General features: G+C 35.0%; 1 protein-coding gene across 1 annotated transcript in view; it reads right to left on the bottom strand.

Moving 5' to 3' along the window:
- The window catches only part of SCEL (sciellin), a 96,568-nt gene that overhangs the window by 18,917 nt on the left and 57,163 nt on the right, over window positions 1–20,488 (bottom strand). Inside the window, exons 18-26 of the mRNA XM_008053881.2 lie at window positions 19,003–19,062; window positions 15,140–15,199; window positions 14,437–14,496; window positions 13,468–13,527; window positions 10,593–10,643; window positions 9,601–9,651; window positions 6,476–6,535; window positions 6,274–6,333; window positions 6,073–6,129 (exon numbers count right to left, since the gene is read on the bottom strand). Coding sequence (XP_008052072.1) covers window positions 6,073–6,129; window positions 6,274–6,333; window positions 6,476–6,535; window positions 9,601–9,651; window positions 10,593–10,643; window positions 13,468–13,527; window positions 14,437–14,496; window positions 15,140–15,199; window positions 19,003–19,062 — 519 coding nt within the window. The remainder of the gene's footprint in view (window positions 1–6,072; window positions 6,130–6,273; window positions 6,334–6,475; window positions 6,536–9,600; window positions 9,652–10,592; window positions 10,644–13,467; window positions 13,528–14,436; window positions 14,497–15,139; window positions 15,200–19,002; window positions 19,063–20,488) is intronic.

The raw sequence follows: 20,488 nt of genomic DNA, 5'->3' as shown, positions 1-20,488 counted from the left end.
TTTTTATAGCCTAACATGGACTTGTACATAGCAGTTGTTCCATTAATGTCTGTGGATTAAATTAATTTAAATTTTCTTTTTTCCTTGGGAGATATCTATTACTATCTTATGTGCCCTGAGAAGAGATATTAAAGGGATCCCAGGAAGAAGGTATTAACCTAGACTCTGAACCTTTAAGGAAATCTGCTGTGTTTAGCATATACCATAATCATGTAGAAAAAGATCATTAAAGCCAATAATGGACAATTTATCCCCATCTGTGTCCATCACCCAGGACCTGCCATACTTCAACCCTAAATGCATATATTTCTTTTCTTTTTTACACAGCTCCCAGTCCTGGCTTTGTTTAAACATTTTTGGAATTTGTTGTAGCTTGAATTGCATTCCTAAGTCGAAGTCCTAACTCCTGATACCTCAGAATGTGACCTTATTTAGAGATGGGTCTTTACATAGCTAATCAGGTTATATGACTAGTGTCTTTATAAGAGGAAATTTGGACTGAGACACATGGAGGGAAGAGGATGTGAAGACACAGTTGAAGACAGCCATCTCCAAGCCAAGAAGAGAGGTCTGGAACAGATCCTTCCCTCTTGGCCTCAGAAGGAACCAACCCCTGCCAACAGCTTGACCTTGAACCTCTAGCCTCCAGACCTGTGAGACAATAAATGCTTGTCTTAAAGCCACCTAGTCTGTGGTGCTTTGTTATGCAGTGCTTTCAAAGAAACACAAAACTGCTTCTACCCTCACGATGTGGTTACATTTCGTTTCTCAGCCTGATGGTGACATCTTCCATTCCTCTTGCATGTTTTGCTCCTGAGATACTGCATCTTTGTTCTGCCTACAGCTCTCACCAAATCCTTTTGAACATTGGCTATTATGAAGGGAAGCAAAAATGGGTATGAACCTAGGGAATAAAAGGAAGCCAGAATCTTTTATATCCAACAACTACAGGTAGATGACTCAAAATTGGAACCTATGCATAACTTTAAAGAATTATACCCCCAAAGTAGTACCATTGCAAGTCATCAGATAAACCATATTACTAGTTGTCTCACAATTTTTTTCTTATTTTGTCAAATGGCATCACATATCAAGTTTGGTAGGGTGAGTTATATGATTTTAATCTGAATAATGTATACTTATATTGAAAGCAAAATAGAAAGTTTTAGATTATGAAAAAGTACAAAATGTGTATCTACTTTGGTTATTCACCCTGACTGATGTCATCAGCTATGTTTCAAGATCCAATAAAAGCAACTCAGACTGCCATAAACTTTCCAAATTAAAGGATATAAAAATAAATTTTATTCTTGAATTAAGACCACATCAATTGCATGGTATCTTTTACACTGTGGTGGAAGATGAAGAACTGTGAGTCAAAGTGTGAACAATAGACTTTTATAGAAGTCCAGCCAAATGCTTGCAGGGTTGAGCAAAGTCTTGATTCCCAACCCTTTCCATGACAATTTCAGTGGAAGACCTTATAATTTTGTACATGTACTAATTCCAGGAAAATCACCAATTTTCTGTAGATATAGAAAACTGCTAAAGAGCAAATATTATTAACCATTGCAACTAACACACTTTCAAATGTAGATTTCAAAATATTTGGGGGGAAATATGAGTTATCTGTGGGGTAAAGCCACAGGCCGATTGTTAAGTGTAAGAATTTACTCATGTTATAATAGTGTAATTTATTTTCTACTGCCACATTAAGGAATATAGCATTCCTTCGCAAAGCAGGTGAAGGGGAAAAATATAAGAATTCTAGGGACCTAGGAATTATGTCTCTCACTATACAAGTTTTCCTAAGATAAGCTCTGCATGCGAGAAAGTTATTAGCTCACTCCTAACTGTTCTTCCTCTCTCATGTGGCTGTGGGAGGTATTTATTAATAGGCAGCAATATGTTTCTCTCTATACAGTTAAATTGCTTTTGTCACGTATCAAACACATTTTAAGAATTAAGAGCCTCCATGTAAAAACTTTACTACAGAAATCCTTTTATGCCAGAAACTAAATATTAGGCATTAGGCTTTAGCTCAAACGGAATGCCTATCTTTCTGAAAGAAATATGGAACACATTGAGATGACTGATATAATTCCATAACTTATTGACATAGTAAAATGAGCCTAACTTTATATATTTTTACATAGTTTTATAATTCCTTTCATTAGGGGAAATTAAAAATTGTATATGAAAGAAATTAACAGTTCAATAGAGAAGTTTGACAACTTAGGGCACTTTAAATATGTGACCAAATATGTGGTGGCTCTAATTCCCTGTGGTTTATTATGAGATGAGATTATGTCTTGAGTAAAAGATTGTCATTGGCCCAAGCAAGAAGACCAGTCTTAAAAGTCAGATTTCTTCCATCTGGTTTTACTCATGGGGGCTCAGAATATTAAAGGTGGAAAGCAATGAACTTTATCTCAGTAGACTATTATAAGGCGTTGATTAGTTTGAGATTTATCCTGTAATTAACAGAATATTTGTTAAACATTTAATATGTGCCAGGCATTTCATTATGCACTATAGGTAAAGAAATGAACAAACAAGACAGATCTACTCCTTGCTCTTAAAAATCATATAACCAGAGAGGAAAGATTAAATAACAACTCTCTCTAAGAGACAAATGCTATGGGACAGAAAGGACAGAGAGTCTAAGAATATCTAGAAAAATCACCGAATGCAGACCTGGTGGATCAGGGGGACTTCCCAGAGCCTAAGTGAGAGTCACCCAAGTTGACACCTGAAGAATAAGTAGAAGTTATGGAAAAGCAGTGAAGGGGGAATGAGGAGTGGGTGGGTCAGAGGGTGTATGGGTGGGTTTTGCTTGTTGATGGAGAGTAATCGGGGATATGGACAGCAATGCCCATGGAGGACAGATGATGGTGGGCTTGCAGACAAGGCTAAGGAGCATGGTCATTATCCAATGGCAATGGAAAGTCAATAAAGGAGTTTAATCCGAAGAATGGCATGATCAAATTTGTGTCTTAGGACGATCGTTGTACAGTGTGACAAATGAATTGAAGTGTGGAAGGTGAGACTGGCAGCAGAGGGACAAGTCAGAAGGTTGAACAGTAATCTAGACTATAGCAGTAGTAGGCATGATGAATTGTCTTGGATTCTTAGGAAAAAGCAACCTAAGTGATTGACTGAATGAAGCAATAGAAAAAAATCAAGGTTATCCTCAGGTTTATGTCTTGAACATAAATATTAAACACATGAAATAGGTTGATATTGCAATAGGAAGGAAGTCTTGTTTTGTTGGTACACTAAAACCTTGGTTTTTGTTTGTTTGTTTTTTACAAATAGGAAGCTCTTTTAAAAGATGGAAGATAATACCACAAATAGTTAAGAATATTTTTTCTACTTTCGATATCTTTTCTAACTGTAAAGATCTTAGAATTTTAATAATCAGTCTAACAATGGTATATAGGCTATAGATAACCGAGCATCTCTCTTTAATGTTGATTGATGAAAATGTGAAACTGTTGCTGCTAAAAGTAATGCAAATTCTCACTGAATAACTGAAAATTCTGTACACATCTGCCTTTGTTCTGGTTGTGTTCCTAGAAGGAGCTCAGGGATGCCTGCTTACATTCTGATCATTGACTGAAGTTTGTTCAGCCCCTAGCTGTGAATTAAATATACAGCTGCTGGAAATGTCAGCAAAGTCACATAAAAGAACCCTGATTCACTGCTGTTATACTATTAAATAATCAGTGCTTGTGTCACATTGAATTGATGTATAAGTGCTTTGTAGCTACTCTTCTTCCTCCTGGGAGGTACTTTAAAATACCTACATTAAAATAAAGGGGGCAGCATGGATATATTATAGATACAGGTGACTGAACCAGTTGAATGAAGTCATTGTTTTCAAATAGTTCAGTCTTTCATGTTTGTCTGCTCTGTGATAATTCTTGAATAATCCTGGTTGATTATCATCAAATCTGGTATACCACTAAAGAAAAATCAGACGTAGCTTAGGTTAGATTTGTGGATCAGGCTTCCATCTTTTGTTTTTGTTCTTGCTTTATTTTGAGTCAGGGTCCCTCTCTGTCACCCAGACTGGAGTGCAGTGGCATGCTGATGGCTTACGGTACTCCTGGGCTCAAGTAATCCTCACCCCTCAGCCTTCTGAGTAGCAGGGACTAAAGGCACTCACCATCACACCCAGCTAATTTTTTGATTTTCTTTTAGAGATGAGGTCTCACTATGTTGCCCAACATGGTCTCAAATTCCTGACCTCAAGCAATCCTCTCACCTCAGCCTTCAAAAGTGCTGGAAGTACAGGCATGGGCCATTGTGCCTGACTTTGACATCTTAAAATTACACGATGGCCAATAATTTAAAATTTATTGTATATAGTAATTATATCTGTATAAATAAAATGTCCTTTTTCTATTGATATTTGATGAGGAGTTGCTGAAATACAAACTATCTTTTTATAAAATTAGCCTTTTCTAATAAAACAAAAGGCAAAAATTCTTATGAAAAAGTTAACATTGTCAACATAGCATCTTTGTCAGAGGGAGGAGAGAGTGAAGATGTGGGGGAAAGAGAAAGAGAGAAACACAGAGAGAGAGAGAGAGAGAGAGAGAAACTAAAATTTCCACCACTAGTTATTACACAATGTGTTTTTAAACTAACCATTTTCAACATGATTGGGAACTTCCTAAAACTGCTACTGAGAAAAAGAAAAATCCACCCCATAGATACCAGTATAAAGAAATGGTTTTCCTTAACAAAGATATTTCCTTACAATTATCAGCAGCAGGGTCCACACCAAGATCTGCTGTTATTTCAGCTATTAGAAAATCTCCATACAACAAGTGCTTTCTCTTCTCCCTGTCATTTTAACAATAATTCTCTAGAATAAATAAATCTGAGCCCAGTCCTTTAACTGGCTGTAAGGAGAAGAGGGGCATAGGGAATATGAAGAATGGACAGAAGAGCATCTGAGGTGATTTAATCACAGATCTTTTGTTTTTCCTCTAGGTAGCAACATCAGAAGTACCTGAGTTTAAATTCAGGATGTGTTTGCTTTCTTGCGAATATTACCTAGTATCTTTGAACTTCAGTATCCTCCTCTATAAAATGAGGTACATAAATATATTTCTCATAGGGTTGTTGTAGCATTAAATGTCACATACGAGCTATTCGGTAAATGCTACTCTCTAAGTAGCAATTGTTCTTCAGTTGCCTTCATATCTTCCTACTTCAAAGACCCCAATACTCCAATGATCAAAACAAACTTAAAAACAAAGTAAGGTGGGTGAGGTAGACAACAAGCAAAGAGATTTAAGAGTTAGGTCAATCCATGTGTTACACTCTCCTCTTTCTCCTGGCAGATTCAAAGTACTTTTGTATATGTTAATTTGTTCGATTCATCTCAGAGGACTGGAATATTATTTCCAGCTATGTATTTGTTATGATAAAATTTCAGGTCAGTAGAGCAATTTGGATTTCTGATGTGACAGCTCTTATATATTACCTATTACTTTATTATCTACTAACAAAACACTTTAAGGGAATGGTGTCACACAAAAATAGCAAACTATAAGATACTTTCAGAACTCCAAATGAATGCTTATGGTTAAAATCTGCTGCATTTTACACTACCTGTGGATCTAAGATTTTGAAGACACTGTATATTCTTTCCAGTGCGCTACAGACATCCATGTAAACCACTAGTAGTTTTGGTTCAACTTCTTCAAAATAGTTTTTCATCTTATTTAATTTTACTCATTTCTTAATTTCAGTCCTGAAACTCTATTTTCTATAGACTACAAACCCTAAGTTGTGTTAGTGCAAATAAGAAGCCCAGATCTGATTCCAAAATAGTGCAATTGATTCCAAAAGAGTGCAATGTTTCCTTGTTGACAGGAGACACATGGGTTATAAATGTTCCCTTATCTAAAACTTGAAAGAAAAGCCTTCTTTAAAAGTGAAAGAAAAGAAGAAAGAAGTGAGGAAGAAGGAAAAGAAGAAAGGAAGGGAAGAAGGAAGGTGAGAGGGAGGGAGGAGGGAGGGAATATATCAAGACAGTCAGGCAAGGTTATTTACCGATTACTGTTTCTGAGAGCTGAAGGTTTCACTTTAATAAGATCGTCCAAGTCTTGGCTGTTTAAAAGAAAAAGAGGGAAAAATTCAGATTAGTAATAGGTTTCTGGGATGTGCTAGGTCAATGAAGCAACATTACAAATCTGCTTTATCCAGAGGCAACAGACAGATGTAAACATAAATTCACTGCTTTTATTTGATTACCTCTGATTGTTTCTGATTACTGCAAGATTCACTTTGATGAGGTTATTGAGATCCTGGTTTCTTTAAATCAAAAAATAAAAAGAGAACAGGTTAATTATGAAGTTCTTTTGGTAAGAACATTAAGGTTATAAATATGCTTGAAATGATAATAAGAAATATTATTCCCAACTAAAATACATTAAAAATAATATAGTTCTATTACCTTTGGTTGTTTGTGAGAATTTCTGGATTCACTTTGATGAGCTTGTCAAGATCTTGATTTCTTTAAGTGGAAAAAACATGAAAGCAGCTTGCATTAGAGATAATATGGGTCTAAGGTCATTGGAAATAGGAAGAAAGGATCACAGTATGATACATTGTTTTGGCATTGAACAGCCGTGAAGTATGTTTTCTAACCAATTTAGGCAAGAAAGAATTAAGCTGTGTCAGGAGAAAATTTACTTTGACTTCACATATTTTATTGCCAGAGCCTATCCACAAGGGCATGCTGATTAAATGCTCCACAGCAAACATCTGGTGATGGACAATTTTTCACTCTGGAATGCTTTAACATTATGAAGATACAAACTGATTCTAATGTCCTTGGCATTCTGAAAATCATGTTCACCAACTAAGGATGTCCATATTTTAAAAAATGATCTCTAAAGCTGAGATTATTTGTAACATGAGACTTAGCAAAGAGAGTTCCAACAATCCATCAAAATGGTGACTTTTTCATCCTTTGTGATGATTGAAAAACTGAAGTAAACTCATTGTCAAATAGTTACATACTCTGAAAACTGCTCCCCATTTGAAGTTCTACCTATTTCTCTTCTCAGCCACATAATAGTGTTTCCTCCCATGTGTGTTACTGTTATTCACTGCCTCAGCATAACACCTTGTTTTTAAAGACTAGAAAGTAGTGATATTTTGAAGTATTCCTATATTTTAATATCTATTCAGAGAAATACATGGCAGGCATTGTGGCAAGACATTTCAGGACTGACAACACCTGCTTCTAGTACCATCTGGGACAGCAAACTGTCTGGATGTTTTTTTTTTTTTCCTAATATATAAAATTAATCACAATGTTGTTTAGTGACTATATATAATATTCATGTGCCAGCATAATTAAGAGTAAGTGATATGGAAAATGCAAAAACAAACATAGGAATTTTCATTTTCTCCTGAGCACAGAAAAGTTGATCCATCAAACAACCTAGACCAATGATATGCAAACCACGGTTTCATAAAGCCCAATAAGAAATACATCTTCCATCACATTACTCTCTCTTTTACTTACACATACACATTAAAGCATAAACTTCATGCAGTGTTACTTCCACTGTATAAGAACTCCCTTATTTTTCTATTTGATTCATTCTATATAATTGGAGAGAAAATGCTGATTGCCACTCACTAAATTAACTACAAGACCCTTTAATGGATTGCAACCCATAGTTTGAGAAGCAAAAACTTAGAAAGCATAAATATGTGCTATATTATACTAATCCTCCTAAAAAAGCAACTCCATGTGTTAATAAAACAAAGATCGCAATAACAATCCTGAATTTCCTTGATTGACAGCATTATGAACTTTTTGAAAATAACAAATCTGTAGGCATTTTTTTCAGACCCTAGATCCTGCAAACAAAGCAATTATATCTCCATTTTACCTAGGGAAAATGTAATATTTTTCCTACTCAAATTACTGCTCTTGCTTATTTGGCTTTAAAGATGTAGTAAAAGATATATTAGAATGTGTAGGTATTATTATTCTCATGTAATTTAAAAGCTGTAAAGTGTTTTACAATCACTAGCACACTTGTGCCATTGTAATCTATGAAGTAATCTTCCAAGTGACCCTGTGGGAACCTAAAAATCACCTCCTGGCCTTTCCATGACAAGAGCAATAATCCCATCTTGATAGTGTCTGCTATTTTCTGAGGTGCTTAATTGATATGCATGTATTTTAAGATCAACATCTGTGTGCTGTAGTATAAAAACTGGGAGTTGGGTTGGTAGAAGACCTCATAGAAGACAATGCGATTTTTGCCCCTGGCCTCAGAATTCTCACCTGTAAATAAGGAGATTGGATTGGATATCTCCAAGGCTCTAGCCATCTCTAACATCTACCTCTAGGCCTCTATTAATAAGAATTTTACTGCCTATGTGTTTCTAATATTAGCTCTTCAATATATCTTCCTTTAAAATGCAATTCACTGACAATACATTCTATATTCAGCAAACAGTACATGAGTACTCCAAAATGTAATATATTAAATTGACAACCTATTATTGTCTTAGAGTAACATCTCTGTGCCCCTGGTACATAATTAGCTTTAATCTATGTTAATTGCCTGCTGTTAATAAGATTGAGTATGTCTTCTGAATTCTCTTTTTGGCGTCCACAGCCTGTAATTATACCTAATGTGCAAGTAATGATACCTAGGTGTATGCTGTGAACCCAGTAGGTGCTCTGTAATTATTCTCTGCCTAAGAGATCACAGAACTACTATTAGTCTTCCACTAATTTTCTCTGTGACCCTGGTCAAATCACTTAACCTTTCTGAGTCTTAATTTCCCTCTTCCACAAAATGAGTAGATTGAACTGGAACAACAGTTTTCAAAACTCCTCAAACTAACTGGGCTAAGATTCTCTAAGGTTCCCTCCATCCACAATTTTACAATTTGTATATGTACCAACAAATCTCAAAAAGAGAAATTACAAGATTTCAGAAGATATATATGTAGAACAGTAATGTGTAATGATATTAAGTCTTCATATGTTCAGATACAAAAAGTGAATTTCACTTTCTTATGGATACCACTCAAAGAATTATCAAATCTTAGGTCCGTAATCTTGTTGGGAGCAGCAAACTTTAAGTACAATGAACCTCACACAATTTCCACTTACTACTAGAAAACATTCTTCTAAAACGAAGTAAGTGATATTGCTAATGATGAGTCTAATGAAGTCTTTAGGTTTTTTTAATTAACTATCTTGAATAAATTTAAATCAATTCCGGAGACAAAGATATTAATGACAACACCATACCAACAAAACAAGTCACATAAGCAGCTTATAGAACAGCTATGCTTCTACCCATCCACTTCAATCTCTCCCTTCCACCGTCTCTACTCAAGGCTGGGAAGTCAAGGCACCACCACACACTGTTTTCAACTGCCTCCCTTTCTTGCTCTAACAAATAGTTACATGTCTAGGTTTCCAACTGTGATGACATTTCAAGATCTATGTTCAATTTTCCCATAGAATGATTATAAGTCATTTATAGCCACGTTGCATTTAAAGAGAAATAAAATAAATAAATAACATCCTTCGCTTACCCGATAGCTTTGGGGTTTATATTAATATGTTCATCGAAACTTTGTTCACTGCTAAAACAAAATAAAAATGTCAAATTCAACTGGAAACCAGCAAACTTCATACTAGTATTTTTTTTGGACACATGTAAATCATTCAATAGGAACCTAGTATAAAAAGTAGTAAGTTTTTGGAGTTTCTACTTCATAGACATTAGTTACCATTTTTTAATCCTCAAAACAACTCATTGAGGTTGAGGTTATCATCTGTCCTTTATAAAGAAATTGAGTTTTAGAGGGATTAAGACACTCCCTGAAGCCAGATACCCAAGTGGTGGTTTTGGGTGAACCAAAATTCACACTACAAGTGTACTCTAAACTCCAAACGCCTTCTTCTTAATATCCTGCCCCTCTCTTTTGGTCATAAAAATCCCTTACATCTGCACCCTGCTTTTCACCAACATTACCTTCACAAAAATTCTATGAGAGATAGCTCAGAGTTTCTCTGCCATGTTTTCATTAACTTTTGCTCCAGTATGTAGTGAATCTTAATTTCTCCATAACAGAAGTAAATTCAATGTTATGCAAAATATTCTAATCAAGTATAAGAATGTTATGTCAACAATTTTCTCATAAGTCATTTAAATATTAATCCTTGGGCTTGTGAGACAGTAGAAAGCCAATATTTTCAATATTATTCAGTTTTATGAACTTATAATTTATTAACTACAAATTTGCTATTGGAATCTAATTACAGTATTATTGTTTCAAAAGGAATTTCAGGAGTAGTAATTATACAGTATTGGCTTTAATATTTCATTTTCAATAGTATTATAATGAAATAAATGGGTACAACAATAAAAGAAAAAACCTATCCAGTATTATTATAAATTAACAAACTTTTCTTGTTTATTTCATGTCCCCCTTCCAAATGTCCTTAGCCAAAGAAATAATCTTATTTTCTGGCATAAATTGGAGTCTTGCTTAAGAATTTTCAATAATCTTAATAAATTTACCTTTTGTTTGCTGAGGGCATCACTTTGGTAAGATTGTCCATGTCTTGTTTTCTAAAAAAAATGTTGTAAGTTTCAACAACTGACAAAGTAAATTAAAGTCAATAATGTATGCATTTTTCAATCTTAATATTAAGATTGTTGCTCATTTAAAACTTCATTGTCACTTGAATTGTTGGCACTATGTAAAAACAAGTGGCTACTCTCCATTTATTTCTTACATACCTTTGTATGGTGAGAATTTAAATGAGTATTATTCTTGTTTCTCTCAGATTAGCCCAAAGCAGAATTACTCCTAAACTCATTGTTTTCCATATTATATATATATATATATATATATAGTAGAATTAGAGCATTTAGAATATTTTTGCAGGTTATAATGAGCAAAAGAAAAATATAAAATTACTTCTATATACTCCTTATTCTCCCTCCTCCAAAACAAACAAATGAAAACTGAGACTTTTTTTAAAAAAATTATTTTCTGCTAGAAACAAAGAACAGAGTACACATGTTCTCACTCATAAGTGGACCTTGAACAATTATAATACTATACGAAAGGGACTGGCAGTAGTGGGAAACTGTCGGGGGTTGGGGAGTGGGATTGGCAGTTGAGAGAAATTGTTAGGGGAGGAAGGGACATACCTCATTAACAAGGGTACCTGCATAATGAATGTTTGTATACCTAACCCTGAATTGTACCCCACATCTTTGTAATAATAATAAAAAAAGAAAAAAGAATTAATTTTTGATTTGAAATTATGCAGGTAAAACACAATGTGAATATGTAATATTGATACTACTCCAAGATATTAGTTAAATAACTTCAGAATCACACAAAACTAAATTAGAGAAAGCAAGATTTCAGATTAAGTTTTATTCTAAACACTGAAATAGACATTGCTAGCTTTAAAGAGATATGGATATCATCACAGTAATAATACCATCTTATTCATCAAAAGACCTGAATAAGAAACCTAATTTGATATATTTTATTATTGGATAATAATTCTATTTCCTGAGGAGAGTAAGACTGGAAAGGCTTATATCTCTTAACTACCCTTTGGGACGAAATCTATAGGCTCATTTTATCATGTAATAACCTTCCATGAAAATTGTTGTATTCTATTATTTTGAACTATAGGAAACTGTCATATGGTGGATCAAAAATAGTTGAATGTCAGCAATTTTGCAAGATTCAAACTAACAGAATAATTTTTTTTTTTTTTTTGGTATCTTCTTTGAATTGAGTGATGTTGGGTGGATTTAATGATGAAGAAAAATTGTTACAGTAATAATAATAGCAATAGATAAAGTATAAAAAGTACTTAAGCACTAAGGGCTTTACAAGCATGCTTTTATTTTAAGTTAAATATTTTTACAGTAACTCATAAATTAACTCTTACAATCCTGACTTTACATATTTTTAAAAACTGAGACTTAAAGGAGGTTAAACAATCTGTCCAAGACTACACAGTTAGTAAATGTTCTTTACACTCAAAAATCTTATTACCAAGTGGAAAAAATGGACACACAACAAAAAGCAATACATGGTGGCCTGTGACTACTAAATAGAGGCTCAAACACTGTACAAGAAAGGTCATAGGATTAAGGGCATCTTCATCTTTAGAAACTAAAGTCATCTTGGGAGAGGAACAAACAGCAACTGTCTTTCACTGAATCTTCATCTGTAATATGAAGTATTACAGGGTCTCTGGATTCAGTGTCTGACCCTCAAACAGTGACAATAAAGTTGTATACTTATTTGGTAAGAAAAATCCAAAGACAATGTAGCACTAATTATTCAGATAAAAGAGTGATAGAATCTTCAGTTTAACCACAAGGTAAATGAAAAAAATAGATGCTAAAGAGGGGACCGGTGGGGTGAGGGGTGGTGCAGCAGGCTGTATTTCAGAAGTCATCTCAACTATATTCAGAGTTGACCCTCTTCTGCCCAAACAAAATACAATGTAGTCTAGGAGTCAGCAAACTACAGCTCTCAAGCTAAATTCAGCCTGCTGAAAGTTTTAATGGAATATGACCAAACCCATTCATTTACAAGGTCTTATTTATGGCTGCTTTTTCATTGCTGGTACAATTGACTAGTTAAAACAGATACAGTTTTGGCCCCCCAAACCAGAACTATTCACTATTTAGCCCTTTAAGAAAAAGTTGCTGACCTCTGATCTAGTCTAAGCTCTGTTTGATAGCCACATACTATAAAAAAAGAGTGTTATATGCAAAGTAAGATAGAAAATCTATTAGAAAAAGGATATAAATCTTGGTATCTTTTATATATAACTCATGTTCAAACTTGCATAACAGCATGTGTTTATAGATTGATGGTTTTGTGATGTCTATGTACTCAACAGGTTACACCTTAGAGAAAATTCTCTCTAAAGGACAAATGTCATTCTCTATATTCTTTATTATTTCAGTGAACTGAGTATACTTTTTAAAAATGACCTCCCAACTTTAGGAATTGTTTGGGTGATAGACAATATGAGAGGGAATACATTCTGGAGGAAGAAAGAGAACTTTTTATCACATGAAGACCTTTTTATAGGCTGTTCAGCTCTAGGAAATTGTTTTGGTGAGATATTTTGTCCCATGGAGAAGCCCCATTCCCTTTAAGGTAATTCCAGGCATGGAACACAAATCTCATACTGGCGAAAGATTATCCTGCATTTCAAGGAATTTCTTTCCCATGGCCAAGGAGTGGGCAAAGGCTTGGACTCCAGGTTTCTAATACAGGAGCTACTGATTTTGAGTCCCATTACTGATTGTCTCTGTGGTGGGACAATGCAATTTGTCATAGTTTTAAAAGTTGAATAGAAAAAAAGAGAGAGAGAGACAGAATTCTGAGTTCCATAAACCTTACCCTTGATTAGTTCTGTCCATTTTAGGAGTCACCTTGATGAGGGTGTCAAGACCTTGGACCCTTGAAAACATGAAAAAAATGACCAGATCAGTGGTAGATTTACATCAAGTGGTTGCACGTATTGGTTGAAACTGAGAAACACTTTCTATTATAAAATATTTATTAAAACAAAGGTCATCTCAGGGCTAGGGTTTTTCAGTGTTGATTATAAATATACATATAGGGACTTAATTAGAACTGCATAAAAATAAAAAATAATAATGAGTGTTTTTAGAAAATTGTTTGTATCCCAGGCACTACTCCAAGTGATTTACACAATTTATCTAATTTAATGCTCACACCAATCCTCTGGTGTGAGACATAGGAATTCTTCCTTTGGCATATGAAGCATTATCATCCCAATTTCATAGATGGAAAAACTGAGACACAGAGATTATGTAATTTTCCCATGTGGCTAGTAGTGGCAGGACTGGCATTTAAAGCTACGTAATCTAGCTCCACAACACCAACCATCTTACTTAAATTTGGTAAGTGACTTAGCCTTGGAAATGTCTGGAGAACACCTGATCCAACTTCCTCAGCCTGAGGAAGAGAAAACTGAAGCCCAAACAGAAGTGACTAGTTCGATATCACACAGTTAAGTGGGGCAAAGCCAGGCCTAGACCTCATCTTTGAGTTCCAGCCTAGTTTTGGTTCCCCTCCACTGTGGTTCTGCTTAAGAAAATAAATGAATGAATAAAAATGTTTCATCCATCCTGGGAAAACAACTGTGTGCCTAATTAATCAAAGGGTAGCTTCATTGTATCAGAAACTAAAATTTGCAACATTTCAGATGTGAGGTAGTCAGGGTTACATGATTTTTCTGAAAGGATCATTGGGTTCAGCATCAGTCAGCTGAAATGACAATTTAATTATACTTTTAAGCACTGGTTTCTATGAAAAGAAAAAGAAGAGCTTATTAGACCTTACCCTTGCATACTTTTTCCTGTTCTTGGATTGTCTTTGATGAGGTTATTAAGGTCTTTGGCACTTCAGACAAAACAAACACAAACATGATAAATAAAAATGGAATAAAATTAATTGACTGCTTTGATATAAAAGATATATATGCTCAAGATGAATTTTACTATTAAGTTTTCAGAAAAATAAATACCAGTCTATGCCCTTAATTCAAGAGAATAAAATTTTTGACTTTTATTTAAATAATTGGTATCCTGACTTAGTTTCCCATTTATCCTCAAAACAGAATCATAAAATTAGGGCAAGATTAACTTTTTAAAAAATAATGGGTTTATGAACAATGTAATAATTAACCAATAACTATCATTTGGTTCCCCTAAGCATTTCAGCTAATGCTACAGTTATATCTAAACCATGTTTTGTTGATCATTTCTATCCATAACACTTTTTGTTTTAAACAAATTTTTTATTCCATTATTCTACTCGATCCTTACAAACATCAAGTGACAAAAATAGAACAAACATTACAATCCTCATCTTATAACTAAAGGTACTGCAGTTCAGTGTTCAAGGGACTTGCTCAATGATACTCAGTTGGTAAGTAATGGAGTCAGACTTCCTGATCCCAATCCAAAGGTTTTCAACACATCTCTTAGGAGTGCCACAAATTCATGGGATAGGGGAAGGGAAAGAGATAAGACATAATCCTCACCCTTGGTTACTTCTGTTTACTTCAGGGGTCACTTTGATGAGATTGTCAAGGCTCTGTCCCCTTTAAAACATGGAAGAAATGGTGAGGTTAATGGTAGATGGGTAACAAGTAAATAAAATGATCGATTAAAATTCAGAAATAAGCAGGGCTCAGTGGCTCAGCCTGTAATCCCCCTTTGGGAGGCTGAGGTGAGTGGATTGCCTGAGCCCGTGGGTTCGAGACCCGCCTGGGCAGCGAGACCTCATCTCTACAATAAATAAATAAATAAAATAAAATTCAGAAATAGTACAAACACTCATTGGAGATCATGCTGTTGTTAACTGAATGTTGTTAAAGGTGACAGTGCAAAAGTATGTTGAGATTTATACATCTCTGAAACTCATTGAGTCTAGACAATATTTTTATCTTACAGCCATTTGACCACTTGCAACCAGTGCACTAGGACGCTAGTTTTATGCACTTCATGCTATGTTTTTAGCCTTTGCCAAGTGCACAAAACATTTTTGCAAACCAGTCTACATTCTGTCTCAGGAACATTCCAGAAGTCATACCCTCTTAATATCAACCTCCAACACATGGAACTTTTAAACCAACTTTGGAAAATTCATATTTTGGAAAATTCATATTTGTAAAATTGGCACTCAGTAGATTTTCTATCACAAAACAGTATTAAGATTAATAAACCAATGTCTTAAAAATCCATGATATGCGACCTGATATCTGCTTCTAGTCCTTATAACTGTGTGTTAGAACTACAAATTTTGACTAGCTGTTTTGGCAACAAACAATAGGAAGATTAAAACCTCTAGAGTGCTGAAACATTCTGAAATGTAAGCAATACCGACTGTAATACAAAGCTCCTCGCAGACCCTGAAAACACTTCAGTAGTGTATCATTACCCTTTAATAGACATCTGTTTCTGATCTTAGTGGACTTTTGCTTTTCTTAGTGCATCTACATGTGTTCTTCACATACCAGCAGCACCAACAAATGATGCCCTGATCTACAGAGGATACTGCATGAGGAAAAGAACATCCACAGGAAGGTCCTTCTACACTCTTGTTTCTCCACACACTGTGACCCTGCTAAGATCATATCAAAAAATCTCTGAGGTTTTGTCTATACAACATCAAAGATACGGATCTTTGGAAGCAACCAGATGTTGACTCAAGTTTTTTACTTGTATACAGATGTCTGAGAATGTGACATCCATACTAAAAGTGGCAATAAAACATTTGGATCTTTGTCATGCAAATAATAAAGCAATTAGTCCTACAGATACAAACAGGCTACTCCAGATTACCCCTTGTTGATTTTTGCCTAAATGAAGTATGTAGGATTTGAATGCCAGTGACTAAGAAAAAAAAAATTCACAGGATGCTAATTCCAGAATTTAATATTCATTTAAAAAAAAAACCAGAACAATAAGCATTATAAGTCCTCTCTTTGTGTTGGTTGTGGAGTTTGCTTTAATTATAATCTCAAGACTTTGGTCTCTTAATATTAAATAAAGCACATAACAGTATAAGGGTCTTTAAATTTCATAGTTCATAAAGTCATTAAAGAAGAGTAGTCTAATTAATATAGTAATCTACGAATTCATGTAGTCATATTAAATAATATAATAATTTAACTGTGTAAAGCAATGGCTTATGCTGTATATTTATGGGTATTTATACATTCTTTCAAGCCACAAATAGTTTTGGAAAGACCGCGACGGGTTGGACCCTGCCCCAAGTGCTGGGATGGATGTGAACAATACAGACAGGATTAGACTTCACGAGGCTTCTATTGTAACTTGGGAAGAGGCAGGCAAACAAATAAATGAATGAACCCTTCCAAATAACAATGTAAATAATGAAGAAATAAAGAGTGCCTTGTGCCTGTAGTTTGGGGATAGGAGCAGGGGTGGTGACTTAATTATATTCTGTGATCAGAAAGGACCTGTTTGAGAGGATGACAATTGGGGGATAGGGCATTCTAGGAAATGGAAACAGCCCATGCAGAAGCCTTAGGCAGGAAAAAACCTGTACCAGAGGAAGATCAATGAGGCTAGGCTTCACAGAGAAAGTAAAAGGCCATGGGTGTGTGTGAGAATTTGATTCTCCCTGAAATGGAAGAACATCTAAAACTTTTAATAAAGAAGGAAGCATGATCTGACTTTGTTGTTAAAAGTTCTACAAAACTTCATTATGTTTAGAAAAAAGAAGTGACCACTACCATCCTTAAAAGCCCCCAGGAAGCACACACATACGAATGCAGACACATACACACACTGCACGTACACTTACACATAAGTACACACACATCCATAGACATATGCACTCATCTACACACAGAAGCACACACATATACTTATGAACAAACATTGTGCACATTGTGTAATCACACACATGCACAATGTACACACATGCAATGCACATAGAACTTTATTTTTTTATTTAAAAAATACACATGCACTCACATAGACATATACATCCATAGCAAGTCATTAGCAAAAAAGTCACACACACCTATGAATGCACATATGCACTCAAATATTTGTGTGCATGCATACACACATGAGCATAGGTATACCCACACATATACACATCAACACAGGAAGAACAACAGGTAAAAACTTGAAATGTTCTTTCTAACAAAAATTAGAAAGAAAAACATGGATTTTTCTTGGAAAGTCAAAGTAAACTAGATATTTGAACACTAAATCATTAATAAAATACAATTCAACCTGAATCTTTATGATTGCAAAAATTATTTGTATCTACTATGCCAGGCATAAGAATATTGTAAACCCTCTTTTGTAGATGAGTAAATTGAGGCACAGGGACACAGTTAGCAAGTGACAGAGGTGGAATTTGAACCCAGGTGTTTGGGATTATCTGCTCACATTCACTACCTTAGGCTACCTCTTCAAACCACCCAGATACCCAAAGAAATCGAGTCTCTCTTCTCCGCCTATTGGTTGTGAGATTGTTGCAAGCCTCAAATTCACTGGGTCGCTGTGCCTCCAACCATGACACACTGCCACAAACAGGGCAGCTTGACAGTGTGTATACCAGCTTTTCAGCTAGCTGAGCCCTTGCTTTGCCAACTGGGCCTGCAGGCATCCATGACACGGTTTAGAATCAACAAATAATATCATGTACTAAGTTAACTGAATGGAAAGGAGTTCAAGGGAAACCACATGGAATTATTTGGTACACTGTTTTCAGTAACATGCCAACAAGTTCAGTTCCAAAAACATTCCATCTGCTTGTTCAATAAAAAGCAAGAGGACATAAGCTCTCCAGACTTACTTGATGATTCATGGGTAAGAGAACACTTTTAACAAAGTATACTTTGTTAAGCTCTTCATCTTTAAATACCCACCAGTCTATGTATGCATACACATGCTACGCTCAAATACACCACATGTACGCAGCCTACACATCTATATACTCATACATACACACACCACTTATATATATACACACATGCATACACACACACTACTAATACATTTCTTATATAGACACATAGACTTAAACACACACTACTTATACATACACACACACTGCTGATACATGCACACACACATGAAATACATCATTAAGCTCAGTAGAGAAGGTCAGCAAAATTCCCATTTAATTTCTCAAAATTATTTGATAACAAACTTTATATAAGAAATAAAATGCAAGAGACTTATGTGCATCAATTGTATAGAATTGCTTAATATAGTGTGTTTGGGAAATAAATATCGGGGCTTTTTTCAGTTTTGGCTTGAATTTCTATGTACTCTCCTAATACAAGCACTCTGAATTCTAATGTACTTACAAATACCAGCCAGAGGGGTAAAGAGGAGAAAGTTTTAAATGTCTTACCTCCTAATATTTTTATTTGTTTCAAGATCCACTTTAATAAGCCCATCGAGGTCTTGTTTTCTTTAAATAAAGAAATGAATTTTAATGAATGTTGTTAAAATAAACTCTAATAATAGTTGGGAAAACTAAGAAATAGTAAACATACATTTTTGCTTTATCAATGTAAGTATTTAAAGCTATAAATGCATTATTGTTAATACTATAAGAAAAGGATTGCCAGTAGCAGGAAATTGCGGGAGGGGGTATGGATTGGCAGTAGTGGGATTCCTCTGGGGGAGGGAGGCACACCTCATCAACAAGGGTACCTGCATAACGAACATTTGTATACTTATCCCTGAATTATACCCCACACCTTTAAAGTTTAAAAAAAAATAAAGCTCTAAATGCAAATGGAAATTCTTCTCTTACATCTTGAAATAAAGATGATTTAAGACTACTTACTTGTTATCAAGAGATACTTGATCTTTTGTTTTAGTATCAGAATACACAAGTATATAAGAAACTTATTATTTAACAAAATCAGCTTTGCCCTCAGACACCTCTGGTTAGAACACTCCAAACAGGCAGCACTGAAGCAACATAAGTTAAATGAAGTCCTATACAGAATACAGAAGGAATATAACTTTCTACTCAACAAATCAGATACAATTGCCTACTCTGTTTTAATTAGTAAGAATATTGTGAAGTATAGTAATTTAATAATAATAATTTAACAATATTTTAAAAATAAGAATAATATATGCTTTTGTATGAATCAATGATCTCCCTGGCCCAAACTTTTTTATTATTGATTTCTTTATTGAAAATTTTTTTTTTTTTTTGAGTCAAGGTCTCACTCTGTCATCCAAGCCGGAGTGCATTGGCACAATCACAGCTCACCACGTCCTCCAACTCCTGGACTCAAGCTATCTTCCTGCCTCAGCCTCCTGAGTAGCTGGGACTAGAGGCCTGGGCCACCATGGCCAGCTAATTTTTATATTTTTGTAGAGATGAGGTCTTGCTATGTGGCCAAGCTGGTCTCCAACTCCCAGGTTTGAGTGATCTTCCTACCTCAGCCTCCCCAAGTGCTGGGATTACAGGCATGAGCCACTACACCAGGCCCCAAACCTTTAAAAATATCATTTGACTCAGACAGATTATGGTGAATAATAAAGGGCAAGAAAAAATACCTCACATGGTAGGGAAATTAATTATTTCCTTCCCAAGGGGACATATGGCACCCTATTAAAAATGCATGGAGTGATACCAAAGGGGCATAAGCTGAATCCAAAATAAACAGTAGGGATGGCAGAAGCACTGTGGTTGGGCAGCACTGCCAGGTCAACACAGCTCTGAACAGGAGATATGTGCCCAGATTCCCCTGGGCTGCTCCCTGAGACCACTGTCCTTAGAGAATTTGATTTACCAGAGCTCAGGGCTCACTCTTGGCTATCTTTGTCATTTTAAAAATTTGAAAATGTTATCAACACTGGGCATTCTTTAGACA

The sequence above is a fragment of the Carlito syrichta genome, unplaced genomic scaffold, assembly GCF_000164805.1.
Source record: "Carlito syrichta isolate Samal-C Ts95f unplaced genomic scaffold, Tarsius_syrichta-2.0.1 Scaffold288798, whole genome shotgun sequence".
Taxonomy (NCBI): Eukaryota; Metazoa; Chordata; class Mammalia; order Primates; family Tarsiidae; genus Carlito; species Carlito syrichta.
This window is presented reverse-complemented; position numbering and strand designations above follow the sequence as displayed.